This window comes from Borostomias antarcticus (genome assembly GCF_949987555.1).
Source record: "Borostomias antarcticus genome assembly, chromosome: 19".
NCBI lineage: Eukaryota > Metazoa > Chordata > Actinopteri > Stomiiformes > Stomiidae > Borostomias > Borostomias antarcticus.
Genome location: NC_140252.1, coordinates 9922316 through 9946818, shown reverse-complemented (window position 1 = coordinate 9946818; position 24503 = coordinate 9922316). Strand labels below are relative to the sequence as shown.

At 43.7% G+C, this 24503-nt stretch overlaps 2 protein-coding genes across 2 annotated transcripts; both read right to left on the bottom strand.

Annotated features, from left to right (window-relative positions):
• Positions 1-2005: 2005 nt before the first annotated feature.
• On the bottom strand, positions 2006-2887 carry LOC311321528 (syntaxin-11-like; the record flags this gene model as incomplete). Its single annotated transcript, XM_084453524.1, has 1 exon — positions 2006-2887. The coding sequence occupies one exon, from the start codon at positions 2885-2887 to the stop codon at positions 2006-2008; it is 882 nt and encodes a 293-aa protein (XP_084309650.1).
• An 11894-nt stretch (positions 2888-14781) lies between these two features.
• Positions 14782-15693, bottom strand: stx11b.1 (syntaxin 11b, tandem duplicate 1; the record flags this gene model as incomplete). Its single annotated transcript, XM_084453377.1, has 1 exon — positions 14782-15693. One exon carries the CDS (start codon positions 15691-15693, stop codon positions 14782-14784), a length of 912 nt encoding a protein of 303 aa, XP_084309503.1.
• Between the last annotated feature and the right edge of the window lie 8810 nt (positions 15694-24503).

The following is a 24503-nucleotide window of genomic DNA, read 5'->3' as shown; positions in this document are numbered from 1 at the left end:
TTATGATGCCGAAAATGCCGAATGTGAATGTTTAGGGAATGTTCAATAAGCAACCCTTGGACTTTAATCCTTGAATTGTGTCTTTGGACTGATCTTCACTAATGTGTGTTTCTCAATGGTTCGCGGCAGAATATATACCTTTATAGGCCTACAATACAGGTGCAGATACAGGTCTACAGTTTACAGTTACACGTGCATTCATGTGACAGAGAGAAGAGTGATTTATTGATCTAAAAATACATCTGCCATCAGTGGTTTTAATATTTAGAGAAAGAACAACAATCAAAACAATATAGCTGCAAGCAGTGATATGGGGGCCAAGCAGATAGTGCAACCGGGGCATCAAAGACAACTAGGCTGTAGTTATAGAGCTATAGCGCCCCCATTTTGTTTGATCGGGCCAATGACGGAGGTTTACCCTCTCTCCATGGGTGTTGATAGGCATACAACGTATGGTGATCTTTGGTCAAACCGTTCAGAATTTATACACCTTTATGTGAAAAGCCACACCCTCTGCAATCTTCATTGGCTTGCCGTATCTCTGACTTTTGACTTTTCAAACTTTTGCAGAGATAGATCTTTATATATTGGTCCCTAGATTGTGTAAATCGAGGGACATGCAGATTGGTGAATGTTCCTCGAAGGAGATAGATTTTAAGTGTCCAAAATGGCGGAAAATCCAATATGGTGGAAAAGATGTCATAGTTGTTGGACTCGGCATGAGCCATGGAATCCAACGGTACCTTGTTTTTGAAAATCGGGCTGATGGCTCAAAGGTTGCATGCCTAAACGCACCTCCAACACATTGGTGGCGCAAGAGGGTTCAATGTGTGGACATGAGACTTGGTCAGGAGGGTCATGGCACTGTCCCAAATGAGTATGCCAATTTTCACAACTTTTTACCATAATGGTTCTATGGGCTGCCATAGACTCCCATTGCGGAAGAAGAAGAAGAAGCAGAAGAAGAAGAAGAAGAAGAAGAAAACGTAGAATCACTATGCAGCTTCGCTGCTTGGCCCCCAATTAGTCCATTATAGGATAAAAGGTGTAGTATGCGGTTTGACTCAGACCTTTTTATATATATATATTTTTGCAAGTGTCATTACACCCCGACAACAATCAATGAATAAAGTGCTCTGATACTAAAATATAATCTGTGGAAGTTGCAGGACTGTAATAAATGTAATAAACTGTTTTGAGTTGCCAACTTGAAATGATTGGATGGCCAGCCTGAAGAGTCATTTGTTTTGGATTCCAGTTTGGAGTGGTGGCTTTGGAGGGAGGTTAAAGGGAGGGGATTTTGTCTGTTGCAAATCCTTAAAAAAAATTATCAAGTCTAACAGGAAATGACAAACAGCATACACGCTGCAACTTTAAACCATTATAATAAGGCAGGTACACAAAACACAGATTATTACAATTATAGACTATATAGGGAATATGGGATGGTGCAGAATCATTTAAATAAAGAAAATATCATATTCACATTAAAACATATCAGCAGTTTCTGAGAATCTAGACAGAAGATGCCGTCAAACAAATGGTGTAATCATTTCAACTGACACCCCTCCATCTAAACATTGTCATTGGTACCACTGGTGTCCATTAATGGCTGGTGGGAGATTACCTTTATGATCAACATAGAACGACCATATTATAAAATCAAAATGTGTTCAGTTTCTTTGACATAATCATGTCCCTATAGAACTTGTTATTGCATAGTCATGCTATGACATCACATCTCAGTCCTTTGGGGTTGAATTCTAGGGCCCTATTTGAATACTCTTGAAATGCATTCTCCCCTTTCTTCCTTGAATGTGTCACTTGTCTGCCATGGCATGGAACGTGAAAACAACGCTTCCATCACGTGAGATTAGTGATCTGATCTCTTCAAGGAAGACGAGACACAAATAACATATTTATATGAAAATAAATATGAAATAAATAAATAAAGACTGATTTCTTATAATTACTGTTATTGATTTGTTGTGAACTACGGAGTGCGTCACCACCAGTGCAGACAGGTGCAGCATTGCGTGAAGGGGTTCTTTCTCTTATACTCCAGGGCCTTCTTGATCTGCACGTTGACTATGTCTATGTATTCCTGTGTGCCGCTCACATTGGACTCGATGTTATTTATCATGGAATCTTGCTCCTCCACAAGCATGGCCATCTCTAGGAACAGGTCACGTACCTCCTTGAGTCGAGCCTCCAGCTCCATCAGCTCCCTATGCCTGCCTTTGATCTCACATAGAGCCCAGCGAGACGAACGCCTCTCTGTCTGCAGGCTCTGGGACAGCTCCCCCCAGCCCTCACCCCCCCTCTCCACCAGTGTGTCCATCTGCTCCTCAGACATCTCCTTCCCCAGGATGGACGCATGCCTCTGGATGCGCTCTCGGCATACCTCTCTCTGGTTCTCCTCTGCCCGGTTGTAGTCGGCCATAGTGGAGTGAAAGGCCAGGGAGATTGTGGAGTACTGGGAGCGGGCGATGCGGGTCACAGCAGCGTTGGGACCTTCTTTCTCTTCCAGCTGTTTGCTCTGCTCTCCCAGCGCTTTGACCCTGGCGTGCAGGGCCTCCCCATGCAGCTGGATCCTCTTGGCGATGGAGTTGGAGTCCTGCTTGATGATGGTGAGGCAGCGCACGGTGGTGCTCACACGCTCGTTATGTTGGACCAGGCGCTGCACCTCCAGCTGAAGCAGAGAGACCTCCTGGTGCATGGAGTGAGCCTCCCTCAGGATGTCCTCCATAACGGTGGAGTTGTCGAACACCACGGCCTGCTGGAAGAACTCCACCATGTCCAAGTCATACTCAAACCCGTGCAGGTCCAAAGCGTGGTCCTCCAGTTCCTTGCTGATGGTCTGCATGTGGGCCAGTCTGTCCTTCATCCTGCCTGAAAGAGGAAGAAGGTGATGGTGAGGAGAAGGAAAAAGAGAGGAATTCAGACCGTAAGACCATCTGCACAGGCAGGGATAGTTTTTTAAAACATTTTCATTGTAGGACATCGCCGAAGGTGTCCATGCGTTCGGAACATTGGGCTGAACATCTAAAAATGGGACCTCTCAGACTGTTCATAGAGATTTAAGGGCAAAAGATCACTAGAGGTCACAGCCTTTTCACGTATCCACTGTCGCACCACCTCCGCAGTTACATGGAATTTCACATACAGGATTCAACAGAGGTGTATTACATGAGTGTTAAGTTTCAATTTTCACTATTATCACTTTCATTGTCACTTTCCTAAAGGGCTGATGGGTTTTAAAGGAATATACATTAATGTAATACCTTAATTGTCTGCTTGCTGGGTAGTCAGAACATTGTTAGATAGATAAGATAGCTGTATGCAGAGAGGCCTAAGGTAGACGGTTCAAGCTAAGGGTCACTTTTGGAATGTGCAGATGAGTTGGAGCACAGATAAGGATGATGTCTTAACTTAGCAAAAGTCATGTGTTTCTCATTTACCACCTGTCGTGTCGTAAATTAATTGGTTAAACATAGGGAGATGCGCTAATCTAAGGGACAGTTGCACCATAAAGAAGGTTTTATGACGCATACTGGTTGTGTACAGATCCTAGTGGAGGGTCATCTTGTGCCTTCGGCGCCGTTTATCCGAAAACCTAGCCGCTGCCGATATGCAGAGAGAAACAGTACTTAAGGAGGACACTTAAGCCTTGAAGGTTTGATTTTTTGGCAGGCAGGCAGAGAGGGGGTAGGCAGACTTGGCAAGTGTCTACTTTATTGTATGAGTTCAGCAGTGTATAATAAACCTGTTTTCATTGCCGCCTCAAAATCCTGTGTTGGAGTTAATTTTGCATTACAAAAGACTAGACAAGATTGTGGATTAGCTGTGTGCTACTGCACTTTTATTGACTCAGAAAACACAACGCAGACCCTAAGAGTAAAAGACAAGGAAACATCATTAAGAAAAGCACCAAAAGCCAACAAGGCTTTCTTTATTTCCTTCAATATGACAGCTTTTTAATGGGGTGAAAGGTGAGGGACTAGGTTAGCTTTACAGAACTGGATCCAGATCTAAACCCTTATTACGGATGCACATCTAATACCCTTAATAACTTCCAAAACCGTATCTTAATTTAAATTTCCTTTATTGGCGGAAATATCTAGTTCAGGCTTTTCTGAGGCCTACTTCTATACACACAGGTCACGGTCCAACCGCTCGATGACAGTTGATTAGATTAGATTAGTCTTTATTGTCCTTTGCAGGAAATTCATATTTACTGAACTGTAGAAAAAAGTGCAACACAACATAAACCCATTACACCCAAAACCCCACATTCAATTTCACATTTATACATCAAGACGAATACACATACAGTAACCCACGGACATATTTACACATATATACATACATACATTTATACATGTTTCATGGGATGATAGGGGGGTTATTATCGTGGTGTCTTGTTGAGGAGTGATCGCAGAGGGAACAAAACTGAAGCGGGCTCGCTCCTTTATTGGTTGGTTTCAGCATAAGGCCTGATTCATAGTCGACGTAAACAACGCAAGCTACGCTTGTGTAGTTTGCGTCGACTATGAATCCGGCCTAATGCACAAAACGGTCCACATTTTGATCATCAAAAGGAGGAGTATTACATGCGTGTAAAGTTTCAAATTCTTATCACGTTCCTAAAGGGCTCTCTTTATTTCCTTCAATATGACAGCTTTTTAAAGGAGTTTAAAGGTGTGGGGATCTGCGTTCAGTACATCAGGCTGAACAATGTATCCGAAAACGATTGACCTAGGATATTGTCCCAAAAAGTTAGTGAGGTTAGCGTTCAGTAACTGGATCCAGATCTTTACCCTTATGACAGATCGACATCTAATTACAAATCTGCACCGAACTTGAAATTATTTTTTGGCAGGAAAGTCAGTTGCTGAGTCCTACATCAGAGGTGGCATTGGATTCAAATTAAAAGTGCAAATTGAAATACCGGCTATTTGGAGATGTTTATTAAACATTCACATTTAGACCATATTTCAGTTGTTACACTGGTGAAATATGGTCCAAATGTGAACATTTAGTCAATGTCTTCAAATAGTCAGTATTTCAATATTGTGGTGTTGAAGAGGGGAAAAGTGGTGGACAAGTTTCCCTTCTTTGTGGATGGCATTGCAATCCCATCCATCATTGAGAAACCTTTCAGGAGCCTTGGCAAAGTTTTTGACTGCAGCCTCAGGGATGCAGTGTCGATTCAAGCAACCATCAAGGAGCTTGAGTCTTGGCTCATCACTTCCACCGAGAGGAAGAACCCAACAAAGCTACAGTCCTACCTATGGAGATATACCCCCAGGGGAGCCAGAGAGAGGGGGAGAAAGAGCACCCCAACAGGACGATCTAATGGTAATGACCTTAGAAAATGGATTATCAACAATAACAGCAAGATGCATTTGCGGCAAGGTCTGCAGCATGGCCTTAAAATCTACCAGGGCTGAATGAAATGCTTTGTGCAGGAGAGACCAGCTTACAGGATCCCATCCTGGTGAGACGCAGGAGGAGCCTGGCCGGGAGACACCCCACAGAACCCAGAACCTCCAAGTGCGAAACCCTCCAGCTCCTAGCAAAGTAGTTCAGCAGCTAATTAAGTGGCCTCCAGCAAACCAGCATAGAGTGTGGCACGAGTTCAATGAGGATGCGGCCAGAATCATCGAAGCTTCAGCAAAAGGAGATGCAGACAGACGGCTTCAGACGATGACCACCATCATAGTTAGCTTTGCAGCAGAGAGATTTGGTGTTGAAGAGTGCAACATAGATCCAAATACGCCATGAACTGGAGGGCAGACAAGATCAAACAGCTGCAGCAAGAGCTCTGCACTCTGGCAAGACAATTCAAGGCAGCAACTGAGGAGGAGAAACCACCACTGGCTGAGCTCCGCAACATTATCAGAAAGAAGCCCACGACCCTGCAGAGAACAAAATGGCACAGGAGACGGAGGAGAGAGAGAGCCAGGAAGCGAACTGCATTCATAGCTGATCCATTTGGAGTCACAAATGTTGACTGTTAGGGCAGAAGCAGAGCAGCAGCCTTGCCTGCTCCAAGGAAGAGGTAGACCACTTCCTGCAAAACATGCTGAGTGATCCCAAGAGAGAGCAAGAGCTAGGGCCCCTCACTAACCTCCCAGACATACAATGTCCCACTATGGCATTCAACACCAAAGAACCCACTTGGAAGGAAGTCCAGGAGGTGGTTGCTGCAGCCAAAGCCAGCTCCGTGCATGGACCCAGTGGAGTACCCTACAAGGTGTACAAGCGCTGCCCAGAGCTCCTCAGAATCCTGTGGGACATTCTGTGAGTCATTTGTTGCAGGAGAACCGTAGCGGACAGGTGGAGGCAGGCAGAGGGTGTCTCGATACCCAAGGAGGAGAACTCAACCAAGCTGGGGCAGATCTGATCCATCTCACTTCTTAGTGTGGAGGGAAAGATCTTCTGCAGCGTACTATCGAGAAGGTTGACAGACTTCCTCCTAAAGAACGCGTACATCGACACCTTAGTACAGAAAGGGGGCATACCTGGAGTTCCTGGCTGCCTAAAACACACGGGAGTCAGCACACAGCTAATCAGGGAGGCATGCGAAGGGAAAGGAGACCTGGTTGTGCTTTGATTTGACCTTGCCAATGCATATGGCTGGATACCTCACAAGCTGGTTGAGGCAACCTTGGACCGGAACCATGTACCCAGTAAGATCAAGGACCTCATCCTTAACTACTATGGGAATGTCAGGCTCAGAATCACTTCTGGGGATACAACATCGGACTGGCATCGGCTTGAAAGGGGGATCATAAATGGGTGTACCATCTCAGTTACTCTCTTCGCCCTTGCCATGAACATGGTGGTCAAGGCAGCTGAAACTGTAGGCCCCCTGTCCAAGTCAGGCATTTGGCAGCCCCCCATTCGAGCCTTTGTGGACGACCTTACGGTCACCACTACATCGGTGCCGGGTGGATCCTCCAGAGTCTGGAAAAGCTCATGTCCTGGGCAAGGATGAGCTTCAAACCTGCCAAATCCAGGGCTATGGTGTTGAAGAGGGGAAAAGTGGTGGACAAGTTTCGCTTGTTTGTGGACAGCATTGCAATCCCATCCATCATCGAGAAACCAGTCAGGAGCCTTGGCAACATTTTTGACTGCAGCCTCAGGGATGCAGCGTCGATTCAAGCAACCATCAAGGATCTTGAGACTTGGCTCACCACTGTCGACAAGTTGGGTTTACCTGGCAGGTTCAAGGCTTGGATCTACCAACACGGCATTCTACCTTGTGTCCTCTGGCTCCTGCTCATCTATGAGGTGACCCTGTCAACAGTGGAGACTCTGGAGAGGAAGATCAGTAGCTACCCCCACAGCTGGGTCTGCCATGAATCCTAAGCAGTGCAGCACTGTATGGAAGGACCAACAAACTCCAGTTCCCCATCAGCGGCCTCAACATGGAGTCCAGGGTTACCCGCACAAGAGAGGCACTGCTCTATCGGGACTCCAGAGTGGCAGCTGCAGGCATTACAGTGCGACGGGCAGGAAGTGGCGAGCCCAGGAAAGCATGGTAGTAGACTTGCAGCTGAGACACAGGGCTTTGGTAGGCACAGAGGCAACAGGACGGGCAGGGCTGGGAGCCATCCCTCAACCTTACGACAAGGCCCAGGGCAAGGACAAATGCCATCAAGTCCTGGAGGAGGTGCGGGCAGGAGTCGAGGAGGAACAGACCAGCAGGATGGTGGGCATGCGTCAACAGGGAGCATGGACCAGATGGGCAGGTGCACTGGAGAGAAAGGTATCCTGGACTGACATCTGGCAGGCAGAACCCCAGCGGATCAAGTTCCTGGTCCAAGCAGTGTATGACGTCTGCCCTAGTACAACAAATCTCCACATCTGGAGCAAAAGTGAGTCTCCAGCATTTCCTCTGTGCCCCGGGAAGGGCTCTCTTGAGCACATCCTCAGCAGTGTCCAAAAGTTCTGGGGGAGGGCCGCTACTGATGGCATCATGACCAGGTTTTGAGGGCAGCGGCAGAGGCCATCTCTAAAGCCATGAATAACAACAGGCACGTGCACAGCTAAAGGAGCATCGCATTTGTCAGGGCAGGAGAACAGTCTCGGGCACAACCTTGTTCAGCAACCGGTCTGCTCACCTCTGCCCTGGACTGGGAGCTGCAAGTTGACTTTGGGAGGCAGCTCAGGTTTCTGGACCATGTGACAACAACCTCGCTGAGGCCAGACGTGGTGCTAACATCAACCTCTTCAAAGCAGGTGCTTCTCATAGAGCAGACAGTTCCTTAGAGCCAGACAGTACCAAGAGCTGGTGCACCAATGCCAGAGGGGAGGTTGGAGAGCCCACTGTGAGCCCATCAAAGTGAGGTGTAGAGGCTTTGCTGGCCATTCACTCTACAAGGTCTTCACTCTACTTGGCATCATGCAAGGAAAGCCACCAAATCCATCATGGAGGCTGCAGAGAAGGCATCGAGATGGCTGTGGATTAAGAGTAACGATCTGTGGGCCAATGCTGCTGGGACACAAGTCAGGGTCTGATCATTCCCGGCTGGGTCGCCTGAGTGAGGGTGTATGATGTTGAAAGACCAGAAACACCCAATTATCTCAGGAACTTCACTGATGATGTGTCCCAGCGCAACGACGAGAGACGTTTTTTTTAAACATCTCTTCAACAGAAAAATGCTCACTGGGTTAGGTCAGGCTGAATGCAATGCTACCTCTGATGTACGACTCAGCAACTCACCTTTCCACCGCCGAGTCCTACATCAGTCCTACGTACCATCAGAAAAATTGAACTGTAAAAGTAATTCTGGCTATAGGTTGACAGCCAACCAGCAGCACAACACAAACACGCACACACACACAGTGCTCGAACGCATTCAAAATAACGACGTTCGTTCGTTTCACAGGAAAACAGTAACATAACGAGCCTCTCTTAGTTACTTGTAACTGAACTAATGAATCCCGAAGCTAGTGAACGACCGAACGAACGCCTAATAATTGCATTCTTTTTATTATGTTTTGTCCAGTGATGTCCACACAATATTGTGAAACTACTTGTGTTTCCTGATTTGCAATTTAAATGCAACTTTCTGGGTGTCACCGGTCAAAATGAGCTCAGAGCACCAACAATTCTAAGGGGGTTACGTTCCAAATTTGGCAACCCGAATCAATACATTATCAACAAGCGCCAACTTGCCCCTTGCCTTGTTGTGTCGCGCCACTAGCTGCTAATGTTAGCCCATAAAACGGTATCATGGATGGCGTCCAACGAGGACCCAACTGACGAGGCAAAGTGCGAATATTTAAGTGAGTTGCTCAGATCCTCAGCCTTCATTACAGTTCTCGCCTGTGTTTTGTAATTTGTTGTATTTTTGAACTGCTGATGCACAAAGGTTCAGGCAGTAGGCTATAAATAAATGTTGCATCTACAGTGTGCCTTTGCTATATCTCTTGTTTCACTATCTACTGACACATATTTTCAGCCGTAATGTCTATTATTCTGTAATGGGCTGTAGCAATTCTGGTGTATGCTATGTATAGCCTAATGGATGAATAAGAGGTGGGTATATTTCAAAAAACATAATGGGATCAGAGCAGCACATTCAAATAACAAGACCAGGAGACCTGGCTCCTGCCAGACCCAGAAGACCATTTAAAGACCCTCAGGCCTTTGATGTACCAGCTGTGGGTAATGTTCAGAACATGTGACCTCTCCTCAGTTTTCTCCTTCAAGCTCTACTTTTCTGGGGAATTATCCACAAATCATCAGCCATGAGCTGATCTTTAATGCTGATCACCTCTCTGGCCTGAGCTCCCGTCAGCACAGGTGAAGTAATCTGTTCTCAACAAATTCCACCCAGGTGCGTAGACTAGGGTAGAAAAACCTCGCGAAAGACAGACAGACCGACTGACAACCCTGACCGGCAAAAAGAGAACTATGAACTATTTCATTTTTTGGGAATGAACTTAATAATAATTTGACATTTTGAACTTGAACTTGAACTAGTTCATTTTAAAAAGGAACTTTCCCAACAATGCACACACACACACACACACACACACACACACACATACAGTCATATTAACACTAACAGTTTCTACTGGGACAAAGAACACCATGTGACACAGGCTACAAAACAAATATTTATTTCTTTGACCAAATATGGCACCATCTTCCCTTTAAAAAAAAAAAAAAATTATTCATGTGATGTGGCCTGAGTTCACATCCAGACAGGCTCCAACAGAGAAGGGGTCTAACAGGGCAGAACAGGCAACCCACACAAATTGTCTACCCAATTTTAAAGGGTTGAAAGGTAATGGAATATTTGGAAAAGCTTACAAGAAAACTTTAACGTTTCTTCCTGGGACATCGTCCCCAAAAGTAAGTGAGGATAACATTCAAATCCAGATTCAGACCTAAATTCATTTCCAGCTACAGATCTAATTTGTTCTACTGAGACAAGTAAGCCTACAGATCTAAAAAAAATAAAAATAAAAAAAAGGGGGAAGGGGAAATCACTGCACTCCTGGTTCCCAATAGGGTTTCCAGATTCCCAACTTAGATCCAAATTTGATATCTACCTGTAATCATAAGGGGCTTGGCCACTGAATCCATCGCCAGGACCCCTCCTTCCGTCTTCAAAAAATGGTTAGTGTGACCAACTTTAACCCTAACCCAGTTGAATATTGTAAACTCACTGTACAATTATAACTAGCGTCTGGCTGAATATGAATTTGTAGCTTGTTATGTAGCTTGTTTACACCGCTGGAGACCCAGGTTCAAATTCATCCCTGGGCAATAAATGTACACAATGCAGATGAGTCAAAATCATTCATATTCATATTTGGACTACAGGACGTGTAGAAAAGTTCTGTGTAGGTTTGGCATGGGCTGAATAGTGGTCAACACGTACAATAATATTAAATAATTACTTTTTAGTCATTTAGCAGATGCTTTTATTCAAAGCAATATGTACAGCCTATAAGAGCGCTTCTGTGTGTGTATCTCTCTCTCTCACACAAACACACACACACACATACACATGCGTGCACACACACACACACACACACATATACACACACATAACAGAAATCCTACCTCATACCATGCTGACAGGCAAAGAGCTCTAGTTAACCATACAATGTGGGAACCTGAATATAAACCCTTCACAAACACAAACAGATAAAAACAGAAAACATCCTAAAACAATAGCTTATATTCCATTGTGGGAGACAGTATGACAATGGATGTTAAATTCTATTGGTAAATGAACTGTAGTAGGAAGTCACGCCTTGGCCTAGTCACCAATTACGTAATCTGAAAAGCATATAGGCCCTATTCACAGTCATTGGGCTGTGCATGCATCCATGGCATGGTCTATAGGGTCTGGTGATTTTAGTAACAAAGAAATCACAACAGCTTACACATCTGCTTGCAATTATATTGAATGCAGCAGAAACAGAAATAAATCTCCTCTACAGAAAAATATATGATGCAATAGAAATAATTTAATTACAGACAATAACATTCACTAGCAGCAGAGACAGAAATAAATCTCAACTCTATAGAAAAATATATGATGCAATAGAAATAATTTAATTACAGACAATAACTTAAACTAGCCATCAAAAATGTAATCAAGTCTCGGGGTCATCACCTGAAATTAATCTTATTCTAACATGGTTTGCTCTGTATTCTTCTATCATCATCATATCATTCATCTATCATTTGATATCATTGATCTATCACTGAAAAATAAACAACATACCTTTTTTTCCAGACTCTGTAGAAATCGTAAAGTGTTTTACTTCAGTTCATCCAATCATTCTACAACCTTCAAGCTCCTTGAAGCATCTCCTTTCTCATGAAAGTGAACATAACGGAGGGGTGGAGTGAGTCCGCTATCTTTTCTTTTCTTTACAACTGCCTGGTAGGCAACTTGTTCTTCTTCTTTTGGCACTGCGGCAGACTAGATCCTGCTAGCCGATACTAATGACAGGTGCTTTAGCGAACTACGTATGAACAGATACGTTTAAGAACTACATCAACTGGAAAATCAAGGATAAGTAAGATAAGATGTCATTCCGACACAGACAGACTGCACTTTTACAGAGGGGGGTTCCTGGAAAGTAGGCTAGGATCAAATTACCAAGTATAATAATCGCTCTATTCTCTAATGCTTCAGGACTGAGGTTGAACGTTTCGAAGTATGAAATTCTTTGTCTACATGATAACTTAGAACATTGATACAATAGGTGATATTCTAGTCAACCAGCCCAGGTCCAGCCTGGCTTATGTGAGTGGCTGGCTTGTTTCTGTTCAGGACTGGTAGGACGGATGCTAGTCATACCACTGAAGTAGCTGTGAATTGAAATGACATGAAATAATGTTCGATAAATTAAGATAGGTCTTGTCGCCTTCACACATCAGTTCCAATGCTGGACAAAGGTAAGGGATAAAAAGGTTGGAGTGAAAGGATGAACATGTGGAGGTTTGGGGTATAGTCCCATAAAGTCATCCCCACCGGGTCTTGAACCCTGGTCTTCTGGGTGGGAGTCCAATGCTCTCACCACTACTGTACTTGTGCAGTGGAGATCAGAAGGTTGGTTTTGTTGTCCTTCTTCCAGTCCCTAGTGTGGGTTGGGGTTAGAATAAGGGTTGGGGTTGGGACAGGATCTGATCTATAAGGAAAGGGGTAAAGGTTGGAGTGAAAGAATGAACATGTGGAGGTTTGGGGTGTAGTCCCATAAAGTCATCCCCACCGGGTCTTGAACCCCGGTCTCCCGGGTGGGAGTCCAGTGCTCTCACCACTACTACTTGTGCAGTGGAAATCAGCTTACAGCCACACACAAAAAGTGTCAAGTAGCCTAAGCTATTTGGGTTATTTCCAAAAACCACACCCTCAGACAGCAGATGAATTTTGCCCCAGTGCTCAAAAGGTCTAATGTATCTTTAATTGGTTCCAAAGAGACCCATCTATGGTAGAGAGACTGAGGGCTTGTCACTTTTATGCGCACTGATGCAGGAGAGTCTGGTACTAACTGAGGTGACAGCCAGCAAGCCATGGACATGAATAGCTTACTTTGGGGAGTCATGTCTTTGTTTGGATATAGTGGACTGATCTTCGCCAATATCCTGTTTTCCAGTGGTTCGTTACAGAGCAGCTATCTATAGCCGTAGTTTACTGGTGTGCGTGAGAGAGGTAAATGGAGCCTCCTAAACGGGCTCTGATAGAGGGACAGAGAGACCTAGTTGCTTTCTTACCTCTCAGTGACTGCCTGTTGATTTTGTCCATTTACACATTCAACTGCACATACTGACGAAATGCATTCATGGGCGGAGGTCTGCTCTCCCAACAGCCTTTCTAGTTTATTGATATAAAAATACATCTGCCAACAGTGGTTTAAATATTTAAACATCTGCCATCAGTGGTTTAAATATTTAAACAGAGGACAACAATCCAAACACTTTAATCCATTATAGGAATAAACCATTCAAGTCCAATTGAACCATTTAAATAAAGAAAATTACATTAAACCACTTCAGTAGTTAGTTCCTGAGAAGTTAGAAGATGCCTTCCAACAGATGGTAAAATCATTTCAACTGATACCCCTCCAACCTAAACATTGTCATTGGTAGTACCATGGGATAACAAGATGGTGACTGTTGATTTTTAGCAACAGTCTACCATAAAATCACAATGCTTACAATTATAGTGAATGCAGCAGATTAAAAAAACAACAAAAAAACATGTAGATCTCAACAAAAAAAGCAATGGAGATAATTTAATACTAGCCATCAAAATCATCTCCCTCAGGATCATCACCTGAAATTAAAGTAATATTATTCTAACATGACTTTATCTGGTTTTCTTTAATCATATCACTGATTTATCACAGAAAAATATGAATAAATAAATGATGGTACCATTTTTCCAGATCCCGTGTAGAATTTGAGAGAAGTAAAGTGTGATTCATTGATATAAAAATCCATTTGACGACGGCAGTTTTAATATTTAAATAGAGAACAATCAAAAAATATTAATCCATTATAGGATTAAACCAGTATAGTCAGGCAGGTACACAAAACAGATAATTACAATTATGTATATAGGCTATAAAAGGAATATTGGATGGTGTAGAATAATTTATAGAAAGAAAATAGATTCTTTACATTAAACTACCTCAGTAGTTAGTTCCTGAGAAGTTAGACAGAATATGCCTTCAAACAGATGGTATAATCATTTCAATTGATACCCCTCCAACCTAAACTGGTACCACTAGTGTCCATTAATGGCTGGTCGGTGGATGAGCTTTATGATCAATTTCGAACGACCAGATTATAAAATCTAAATGTGTTTTGTTTCTTTGACATCATCATGTCTATAGAACCTGTTATTGCATAGTAATGCTATGACATCACATCTCAGTCCTTTGGGGCTGAATGCTAGGGCCCTGCTTGAATACTGAATACTCTTCCCCTCCTCCCTTCTTTGAATTTGTCACACGTCTGCCGTGGAATGTGAAAGCGAGGCTCCATGAGACCTACGTGAGATTAGTGATCTGATCTCTTCAAGGAAAAGAAGACAAAGGCATAATTATAGAGTAGGTTTACCCAGGTTTGATGCAAAACATCTTACAGACAGCAGTATGAATGTGCTCAAAGCCCACAGTTATAAACACCGATCTCGACAGGATTCTAGACATGCACTGTCCTGTCTCAGAGCCTGAGGAGTCCCATTTGTTCTCTCCATTGACTGAGTGAACTAGCGGTTAAAAGTCTCTCCCTCACTTGAAGCAGGGGAAGCAGCCACAGAACATCTTCTTACAGGGGTTGTTCTTGTCCGAGCGATTGGCCCCCTCCAGCTGGAACACGGCCTGCTGGATGTCCATGTCAGTGTTGTGGATGTTGACCTGGATGGCGTTCATCATGGGGCCCTGCTCCTCTACCAGCATGGCCACGTCCAGGAAGATCTCGTGGATGCTCTGGATCCGGCTCTCCAGCTCCAGCAGCTCCCGGTGTCGGCTCTCGATCTGGTTCAGCGCCGACTTCGCCGTCTTTCCCTCCGACAGGATGTTCCCGGTGAAGACGTCCCACCGGCCCGTCTCGATCATCTCCTCCACCTCCGCGCCCGACACCTCCCGCCCCACGATCTCCATCTGCCGCTGGATGTGCGCCTTGCAGCTCTCCCGGTGGCTCATCTCCGTCTCGTTGTACTCGAACATGGCGTCACGGAAGCCGTTGCTCAGGCAGGCGTACTGCGTCCGCGCGATGCGTGTCACGGCGGCGTCGGGGCCGTGCTCCTCCTCCAGCTTGCGGGCCGAGGCGTCCATGTCCCTGAGGCGCGTCAGCAGGCCCTCGGCGCGAGCCTTGATGTCGGCGGCGATGCCGTTGGAGTCCCTGTTGATGGCGCTCATGCCGTCGGTGGAATGGAGCGCGCGGGAGTTCTGCTCGCGGAGCCTCTTGACGTCCAGCCGGATGAGCTGCACCTCGCGGTGGACGTCCTGGACCTGGGAGAACACCTCCTCCAGGGCGGGGCTGTTGTCGAAGATGACAGCCTGGTGGGGCAGCTCCTCCTCCAGGTCCACGTTGCTGAAGGAGTCGGAGGTGGTGGATCCAGCGCTGTCCATGCGCTCCGCATGGCTGCTGCTGGTGCTGGCGTCAGACACCTCCTGCAGATGGCTCAGTCTGTCCCTCATGGCTGGGCTAGGAGAGGTGGACAAGATTAGAGGCACAGTGTGCGCGCGCGCGCGCACACACACACACACACACACACACACACACACACACACACACACACACACACACACACCCATCTCTGTCTCTCATGTCTGGGTAACGAGAAAAGGTTTCGCCACATCCTAAAATGTTTTAATAATTAGTTTAAAATGTTAAAGAAGTAGTAAAGGGAAAATGCATGTTTAGCCCTGTTTTAAGGTTACTTATGATCATATACAATGGTTCAGATTAAAACGTTGACAAAGCTAGCATTTTCGAGAAAGTTGATAATTGCTCTATCACCGTTTTGGTCATACAATGGATGTGGATGGGCATCTTGAAAAATGATTCAAAAACATGTTAAACTCTCGATTTCAAAGACAAGAACTCACCTAGGTGGCGTTCTGACATAATTCGCCATAAAGTAAGATTCTAGTTAATCTGGAAAGGCTTTTTTAAATATTTAGCATAGAACTATTTAGTCGCAGCACATACGTGTGTAAACTTCCGCAAACTAGGTAGCCTAGCAACATAAACAATAACAATAGCTACCCAAGTAGTTCTGCTTCCTGAATCCCCTCTGCGGATTGATCTACACATCTACAACGGTTGCTTCAATACAAGTCAATGGATTTCATAAAATGATCAATAAAACCCTACAGGATTCATACTTTGCGGCGAATTTGATGTCAGAACACCAACAGATACCAATTACACCCTCGGTGAGCTTCTTGTCTTTGAAATAGAGAGTTTAACATGTTTTTGAATGATTTTCAAGATGCCCATCCACATCCATTGTATGACCAAAACGGTGGTAGAGCAATTATCAACTTTCTCGAAAATGCTAGCTTTGTCAACGTTTTGATCTGAACCATTGTACAGTAGGACCCCACTCATCCGAACTTCAGAGATCCGAACCTCCCGGTCTACCGGACAGGCTTAAAAAACTTTTCTTTTTTTTTTTGAGCCTGCTATCTGGTAACTGGTGGGATTTTCATTACAGTACTGTAGGCCTACTTGCATTTAAATCTGATATAATAAACATGTACTGTATCCTACTGTGAATAAAAACAGAACTGTATGTAGACCTACATGTTGCCTGTAGCTTGTAGCCTACTGTCACGTTTCATTTCTTTGTTACTCTAATGTTACTCTAATGTCAAAACGCGAACGAGTCTACTGCGAGAGTTGCATTCCTTGGTAGCCAGAAAGCGTGTCAGCAACCTGAAGCAGAGGAGCTTCGAGTAATTTTTCATTCCCAGTTAATGGACTTCAGGAACACAGATGTGAGCATGTAGATTAGCCTACTAGGCCTACTGTATTTGTTAAATAATATCCTACAGCCTAGGCCACGTTAGCCTACATCGGTTGTTTTAGAGACTTTCTTTTAGGCTACAATAGCCTAAGACACGACAACTTGTATGTCAATCCATTTATTTATTTATTGATTATCATTTGCTCTAATTGTTGGGTTGTTTTTAGGCTATACCATTTTGTTCTGCGAATGTAGTAGCCTATCGATGCAGCGCAGTCCTCATTTGAGAATAAAGTACTGTATTTGATCAAAGCACGCACTCAAGTGGAAATTTGTTTATTTTATTCTATGCTACGGTAGGCCTATTATAGGCTAGGCTATATGAGTTTAGTTGGCTATTGCAATTTTAATGCATTTTCACAAGTAATTAAGGGTATTTATCGGTGTATTGTGAGTCTTTACGAAACAAGTATACCACTTATTGAATTCGGTGCATTTTAACATAAGTTTCAGTCATCCGGACATTTCAGAGATACGAATGACCTTCGGTCCCGTTGGGTTCGGATAAGTGGGGTCCTACTGTATATGATCATAAGTAACCTTAAAACAGGGCTAAACATGCATTTTCCCTTTACTACTCCTTTAAAGGTGGGGTAGGTAGTTTGACGCAGTGGAGGCTCGTCCATTGAGGCAGGGGAGGACAGTCCTCCTCAGTTTTTGGAGAGAAGAGAGGGATCAAAATATAAATATGAATTTATTTATTCCTAATTAATATTCTCAGTTTTGTTCATAAAGCAGGTTTTCCCTATGGATAAAAACCCATTATTGAAATTCTAAAGCTCCAACAGTGACATCTATAACATGCAGCTGAAGGACTCATAGATATCTATGGAAGGGAAGCTAGCCTCCCTTAGGGCGGGTTATTTTCTCTTAAATCAATGTAATGCCTTTTTTCTTGTTAATTTGTGATTGGCCAAAACGCTGAAAAATTACCACAAGGGAGGCTAGTACTCCGGCCCGGTCTGAACAGGATTCAGATATTGACATTTTGTTCACATTCCAGATTTACCACAGTGAAGGACTTGATGTCTGTGTTTCTCTACCTGTGCCATTGCAGACTTTTTGTGTGTTCGTAGCTCCATAATATAATACATCCAAAAGTATTATGGGACATATTATACATCAAACTGTTCGTCTATTTGTCTCGATTCTAGCCATCTAAATATCTAAGCTGACATAAATACTTTTTGAGCTAGAGCCATCTGAACACGACAGTTCCACTAGCTGGCTATAGCCGGTAACGTTAGCTACGAGGTGCACGTCAGGCATAGGCAGGTGCGCAGATTGGCTGGAGGCGTAAACTGTCGGCAACTCGTCCAAAAATTTCTAGAGACTGGATCGCAACACCGGATAGGAGAAATCCACAGCCTGGCTCCTGCTTGCGTGAGAATTGATTGCTTTGCGGTGCTTATTCCTCATCCAGTGATGGATGGGTGGATGGAAAACTTTCAACTGAATGTTCATATTGTTCTGATAATTGTAGGCTATAGCAACATAAGAGTGGCAGCTTTGACAGCAACCCAAATGAGCTAATCCCATAGCTGTACCATTGCTAGCTAGCATGAGTGAACTGTTGGATACTGCATTTGCTGTGCAACGTATTCCATTGTCCAGTTGTCAAATCTATTTGCCAACAAACTGTTTGAGAGCCAGCACACCTCAGTGTCCCCTAAACATTTTTCATACATCACCTAACCTCTCCAACACCTCACCAATATCAATTATTTTCTCTCTTTAGAGAAGAGTACAATCCATTACAACTATTGCTTACAATGTTTTATTGTTGTTTTGTAATATTTTATCATGAATATGATAAATAAATGCTGCATGTATTTAAAGGGTTCCACATATGCTAAACTCAATCGAAAATGTATTTTTCACACTCATTTCGGTTTTTGAGTCTTACTGATATGCCCAGTCCCAATTCCTAACACTCGCTGCTCTCTCTGTATTGCCCGTGAGCGCTTTCCCCCCCTCCCCCCTCCTATCAATTGCTTCATTTTCCGGAAGTGGCGGCCCTGACGTCACGTTTTTTGAGAATTTGCATACTTCGCCCCTGATTAGCATATTTAGATTGTTGCGTAGGCCACCTTATCATTTACCTAGCGTCTCCAGTCTCTCCTACGAGGATGGAAATTCAATTTGGTAAACCAAACAAGCCTCTCCACTCCCACGCGATGAAAGAAAGGATAAGTGGTTGAATTTTATTTATAATTGTAATATTCCCGAAACCCTTCCTAAATCAGTCTTAGTGTGCGCTGCGCACTTTACTCGCGAATCGTTCATAAATCTCGGCCAGTTTGAACAAGGACTTGCAAAGTTCCTGCTTCTAAGGAACGATGCTATACCAACTGGTCGTGAAGACGCTGAAACTGTAAGTACAAAAATACCAAACTCCACGAGTTGTGCTTTGTGTGTGTGGATGGTGGCTGTTGTAGACGGCGCGCTAACGTTAGTATTATTCTAACAGGCACTTAGATTGTTTACAGTTGGCTCGCCTATTTGCTATTTTGGTAATAACGTTAGGCCTATGTGACTGCTATTTTAGCCTCCTGGTTTAACTAAAAAGGCTCTATAGACCTTCTATGCAACGTCTGTGCAACGTCATCATCCTGTTTCGAAATTGCCCACGCATCGCTGTAATGACACCTGTCAATAGAATCGATGCATTTGATTGATGCACCTGGTGGCAGCCTTAACCCTAACGGCTGGTGGTTGTCGTTTTCTGGATCGCTTGGCGGGTCAAAATCTTAAGGAACCAAATTAGCTGCCATCTTTTCAAAACAGCAAAGTGAGCGGTAACATTACCTGGCGGGAACTAATTTAAATAAATAATTAGCATACTCTGAATCAAGTCAATTCAGCCTGGGAGGGGGGGGGGGGTACTAAAATAGCCCTGATAAATAAATACATGTTTATTCAGACCAAAGGACATTATAGAACACATTTTCGGGACCAAAGGTAGAGATAGAAGGTAGGTTAAATTAGCATATGTGGAACCCTTTAAAGAAAGTGTTATTCAGTTTTTCATATGCTAAATTTGACTGTAAAACCACTTTAAAGCTGATATTTCAAATAACTGTCTGAGGGAAAGTTGCCCCCAGCGCCCATGGGCGGTTTGCCTCTCTTCCTCCTGTCCTCCTCAGTTTTTTGAGTCACCAGCCGCCACTGGTTTGACGTCAACAAGGCCTCCGATTGGTCATCTTTTTCAAAAGAACCCGCCCCTCCCTCCTGTCAATCATGATGTAGTCCCTCCCTCCAAAATTGACTGGTAGGTGTGGCGAGATCGTACTCGATTTCAGCGGGAGTTTCCAGATTTGTAACCTTTTCTACCGCTGCACTCCGGAATTGTAATTTCTCACACTAATCTCCCGATTTTAGAGTGAAGAACGAAGAAAGAACGTAAGAATGTGGGAGGATATTTGTTGCGAATCTGGCAACCTAAAGGCAGGCATACGCGCTCTAGCATCACACCTCATGAGCCTGAAAATCATTCATTCTATTAATCTGTGGTGTAAAGTTATATACCGGTCGGTATTGGTGAATGGACTACTGTCAAGATGGTTGGCCAATACCCGAGAAAATCCCCCTATTTTTCACAACCCAATGTTGACAAGTATGGGCAAGGGAGATCCTGATTGGTCAATACATTCGGGCACGGTGCATTCTTTGAATCAAAAATACAGAGGCAGCGGTAAACACAGAGATCCAAGTTTATTCTCAGAGCACTTCTGTTACCGATAGCTGAAAGGATATTATGCCAATTTTCCAAAATAAAGCCAAAAGCCAACTACCTATCCCACCTTTAAACACAGTTTTTGTAATATGTAGCTATTATGTTTAGACTAATAGGCTGTGTTGAGTTGTTAAGAATGTTCCCATTTCATTGTATATGTAATAAATGATTTATATTAAATTTGTTTGGATGGATTCATTCCCATTTAGATGGCTATTGAACGACTATGTATGACTAGGCTAAAACGCAGCTAAATTTGGACTGTCGGTGCAACACAACTACATGTCTAACTATCGGCTAGCCTATGGTAGACGGCTACTGAACATCTTTGGCAAGGTTAGCCTACTTGGGCTATGGCTGACAGCCCAAATACAGCCGAGATAAGCCTAGACATCAGGGACTACAATCCATTGGCCGAAAAATTGCTTGCTGGGTAGTCACCTGAGTCAATTACACACAGGCCTACACAACCTGTTCCTTCCTAAAGGAGGACAAAGAACGAAGGGGAACCAAGACAGGGACAATGAACATGCCCCTACTAATCTGAGTGAGGGGACAATGAACATGCCCCTACTAATCTGAGTGAGGGGACAATGAACATGCCCCTACTAATCTGAGTGAGGGGACAATGAACATGCCCCTACTAATCTGAGTGAGGTGAGGACTATCCATTCTACTAATCTGAGTGAGGTGAGGACTATCCATTCTACTAATCTGAGTGAGGTGAGGACTATCCATTCTACTAATCTGAGTGAGGTGAGGACTATCCATTCAGTGTTCCTGTGTTGATCCTCTTCAATCCTTCTAATGAATCAAGCGCGAATTCTAAACGTGAGCGCATGTGCAGCCAGAACCAATTTTTGGGAACCCCTTTTTTGTGTACCGACCAACCAACAGGGGGAACTGTAGAGCAGCTGGTCACAAGCTGGTAGCTGTGTTTAGGCTGTAAGGTTTGTACAGGTCACACCTGTTTGAGATTCTTCCTTCTTCCCTCATCACATACCCGGCACCCTTCACACGTCAGACTGGTATGGTGTTCCTCACCAAACTAGTTTTCTCTGTAGCAAGTAAGTCTTATGCAACAGTTTAACCGTCACAATTAGTCAATTTGGAGCAACAAATCAACAAAATCCGCACTTAAAATATTGCCCCAAATATCTTAATTATATATTAAGACTTGTAATGTCGTCTTGTATTTCATTATTTACTTTTTGCTGTTCAATAGCTGATTTCTAAAGTAAAAGTGTCCCAGTCCCATAACGCAACACATCTTGGCAGCTGACCACTAGGCCTATCTTGGCAGCTATAGGCTAATAGGTTAATTAATTAAAGCGACGAATGTCAAACTGACAATGAAACCCTATGCTGTTTTCAATTGACTTTATCGAACAACAATCCCGCCTAACATGCAGGGAAGCACAAGCTCTGGTAAACGACTTACCTCTTGTTCCGATCTTTCAATATCACCAGCTGTCTTTTGTTCTGAAGCCACCGTGGCACCGAACCATCCTCTCCGACTTCAGCGCGACTCGGCGTGTTGTAGTTGACTGCAGGGAGGAATTCCCCCACCTAGGCGTAGCACGGCTATTTTAGGAATCCAGATGTCATTTGACTTTCTTGGTGGAGATGACTGATTGCGCTACCGCCAAGCAACAAAGGTGCCTGTGGAATGAAGCAGAGTTGGTTTGGCCGTGCTCAGTCAGACCGAACTGAACCCGCAGCCACCGCCAATCGTGATTCTTGAAACAATTGTCCGCACGGGAGGGGGGGGGGGCTAATTGGTATCTATTAGACTCGAGTGAATGAAAGCCGGGATGCTGCTTTCGATAGGCTAGCAGACACAATACAAGTTTTTTATAATAGTCTAACTACTTTTTTAATATGGACATTCACATTGCGACCTACGTTCAGTTCGATTAAATGATCTTGTAGCCTAGTACTGTTGTCCATCATGCTCTCATTTTGAGCAGATAACCAGACGGCACCATAAGATGTTTTGACCATTTCATCCTTCAACCGGTTTTACAGCATAGGCGGCTTTACTGCCGCCTCTCATTCCTTGCTCAGCTAGAATAGCATGGCCCATATGAGAAGGAACACTGACTGGGTTGCTGCTATAGCACGTTGATAGAGACGGACTCTATAATACATATAGAATACATTTGTTTTACATATCTGCCCCCCCTCTCTCGATCTATCTCTCTTTATATTTATAGCACGTACATAATCGATACCTTTAAACAATTGTATAGTTTTTGTGTAATTTGTAATAATTTGTCTGTGACATTTTACTGTACATTAGCTGTGACGAATACAAACCTGAATCTCGCTCTAACAGTGCCTGAGTGTTCCTGAGTGTCGTGTAGGCCTATGTATGTAGGCTGTTGAGTAAAGTGTTAATGCTGTAGCCTAACCAATCAGATCTTAGGTTGTTGTCATGTTACGCACGTGTCATCACTGTCTGGTGTGACAGGAACTGTTCTATAAAAGCTGCAAGTAAACGGTAACAGCTATACCACTCTCGCCTCGTTATTATGATAGAGTAACAGGGCTCTAAGCTAACATTTTTCACTAGTGCTCCTAAATGAAAAAAATTAGGAGCACAGAAAGAATTTTAGGAGTGCAACGAAAATTTTGAAATAACACATTTTGATTAACAACACACACATTAGGCCTACTGCCAACAACAATAAACAATAATAACCTGCTCACTATAGGAGCTCTCATCCTCTCCTACTATACTATTCCCACACACTTCATCAGGTCCATTGGTCCTAATGAAGACTATACTATTCCCACACACTTCATCATGTGCATTGGTCCTAATTATTAAGACTATACTATTCCCACACACTTCATCATGTGCATTGGTCCTAATGAATTGAATACTGATAAAACTGTGTCTATGTATTTTAGTAAACAAGGTAAATGCTGTATCCATCCATGCGTCTCTGTGAAGGGGCAAGTGATTAAAAAAAAGATTTCAAATATCTGGGTGTGACACTCGATTCTAAACTAAGTTTTAAGAAACACATCAAGAAAATATCTCAGGTTTTAAAGCTCAACATTATGACCTTCCGACACATTAGAAACTCCTTTTCCACCGAAGCCGCCAGAATGTATTTTGATGCTATGATCCTGTCCTATATGAGATACTGCATGCCATGTTGGACCAAGCTAACCAAACCACTGTAAACCGGATCAGATCCCTGTATGGACAGGCCCTCAAGATACTTGACAGGAAACCCAGACGGTACCACCACTGTCATTCTTCCCAAATACAGATTTTTTAATTTCGATAACTTAATTATTTATTTATATACTCGACTAGTACATAAAATAATTAATAATGCTGCCCCCCCCCCTTTGAAAAAATATGTACAGTCCTGCTCTGATCAAAGCTCTAGAGCTCTAAGATCTGTATCTAGTGGTAACTGCAAGGTCCCACTAAGAAAGTCTGTTTTTGCCCAATCTGCCTTTTCGTTCAAGGCTATTAAAGAATGGAACAGGCTTCCTAATAACATAAAAATACCATCAGATATGACAGCTTTTGTCATACCTTGAAGAATTGTCTCTTGAGCAATCAAGTTTGTCCCCACTAGGTGGCGCGCGTGCGCACACACACACACACACACACACACACAAGATGGCTGGCTGGCTGGCTGGCTGGATGGATCGATCTAGAATCTAGGATCTACAGAATTTGTATTCTTGCCTTTTTATCGTGTCATGTGTTGTCA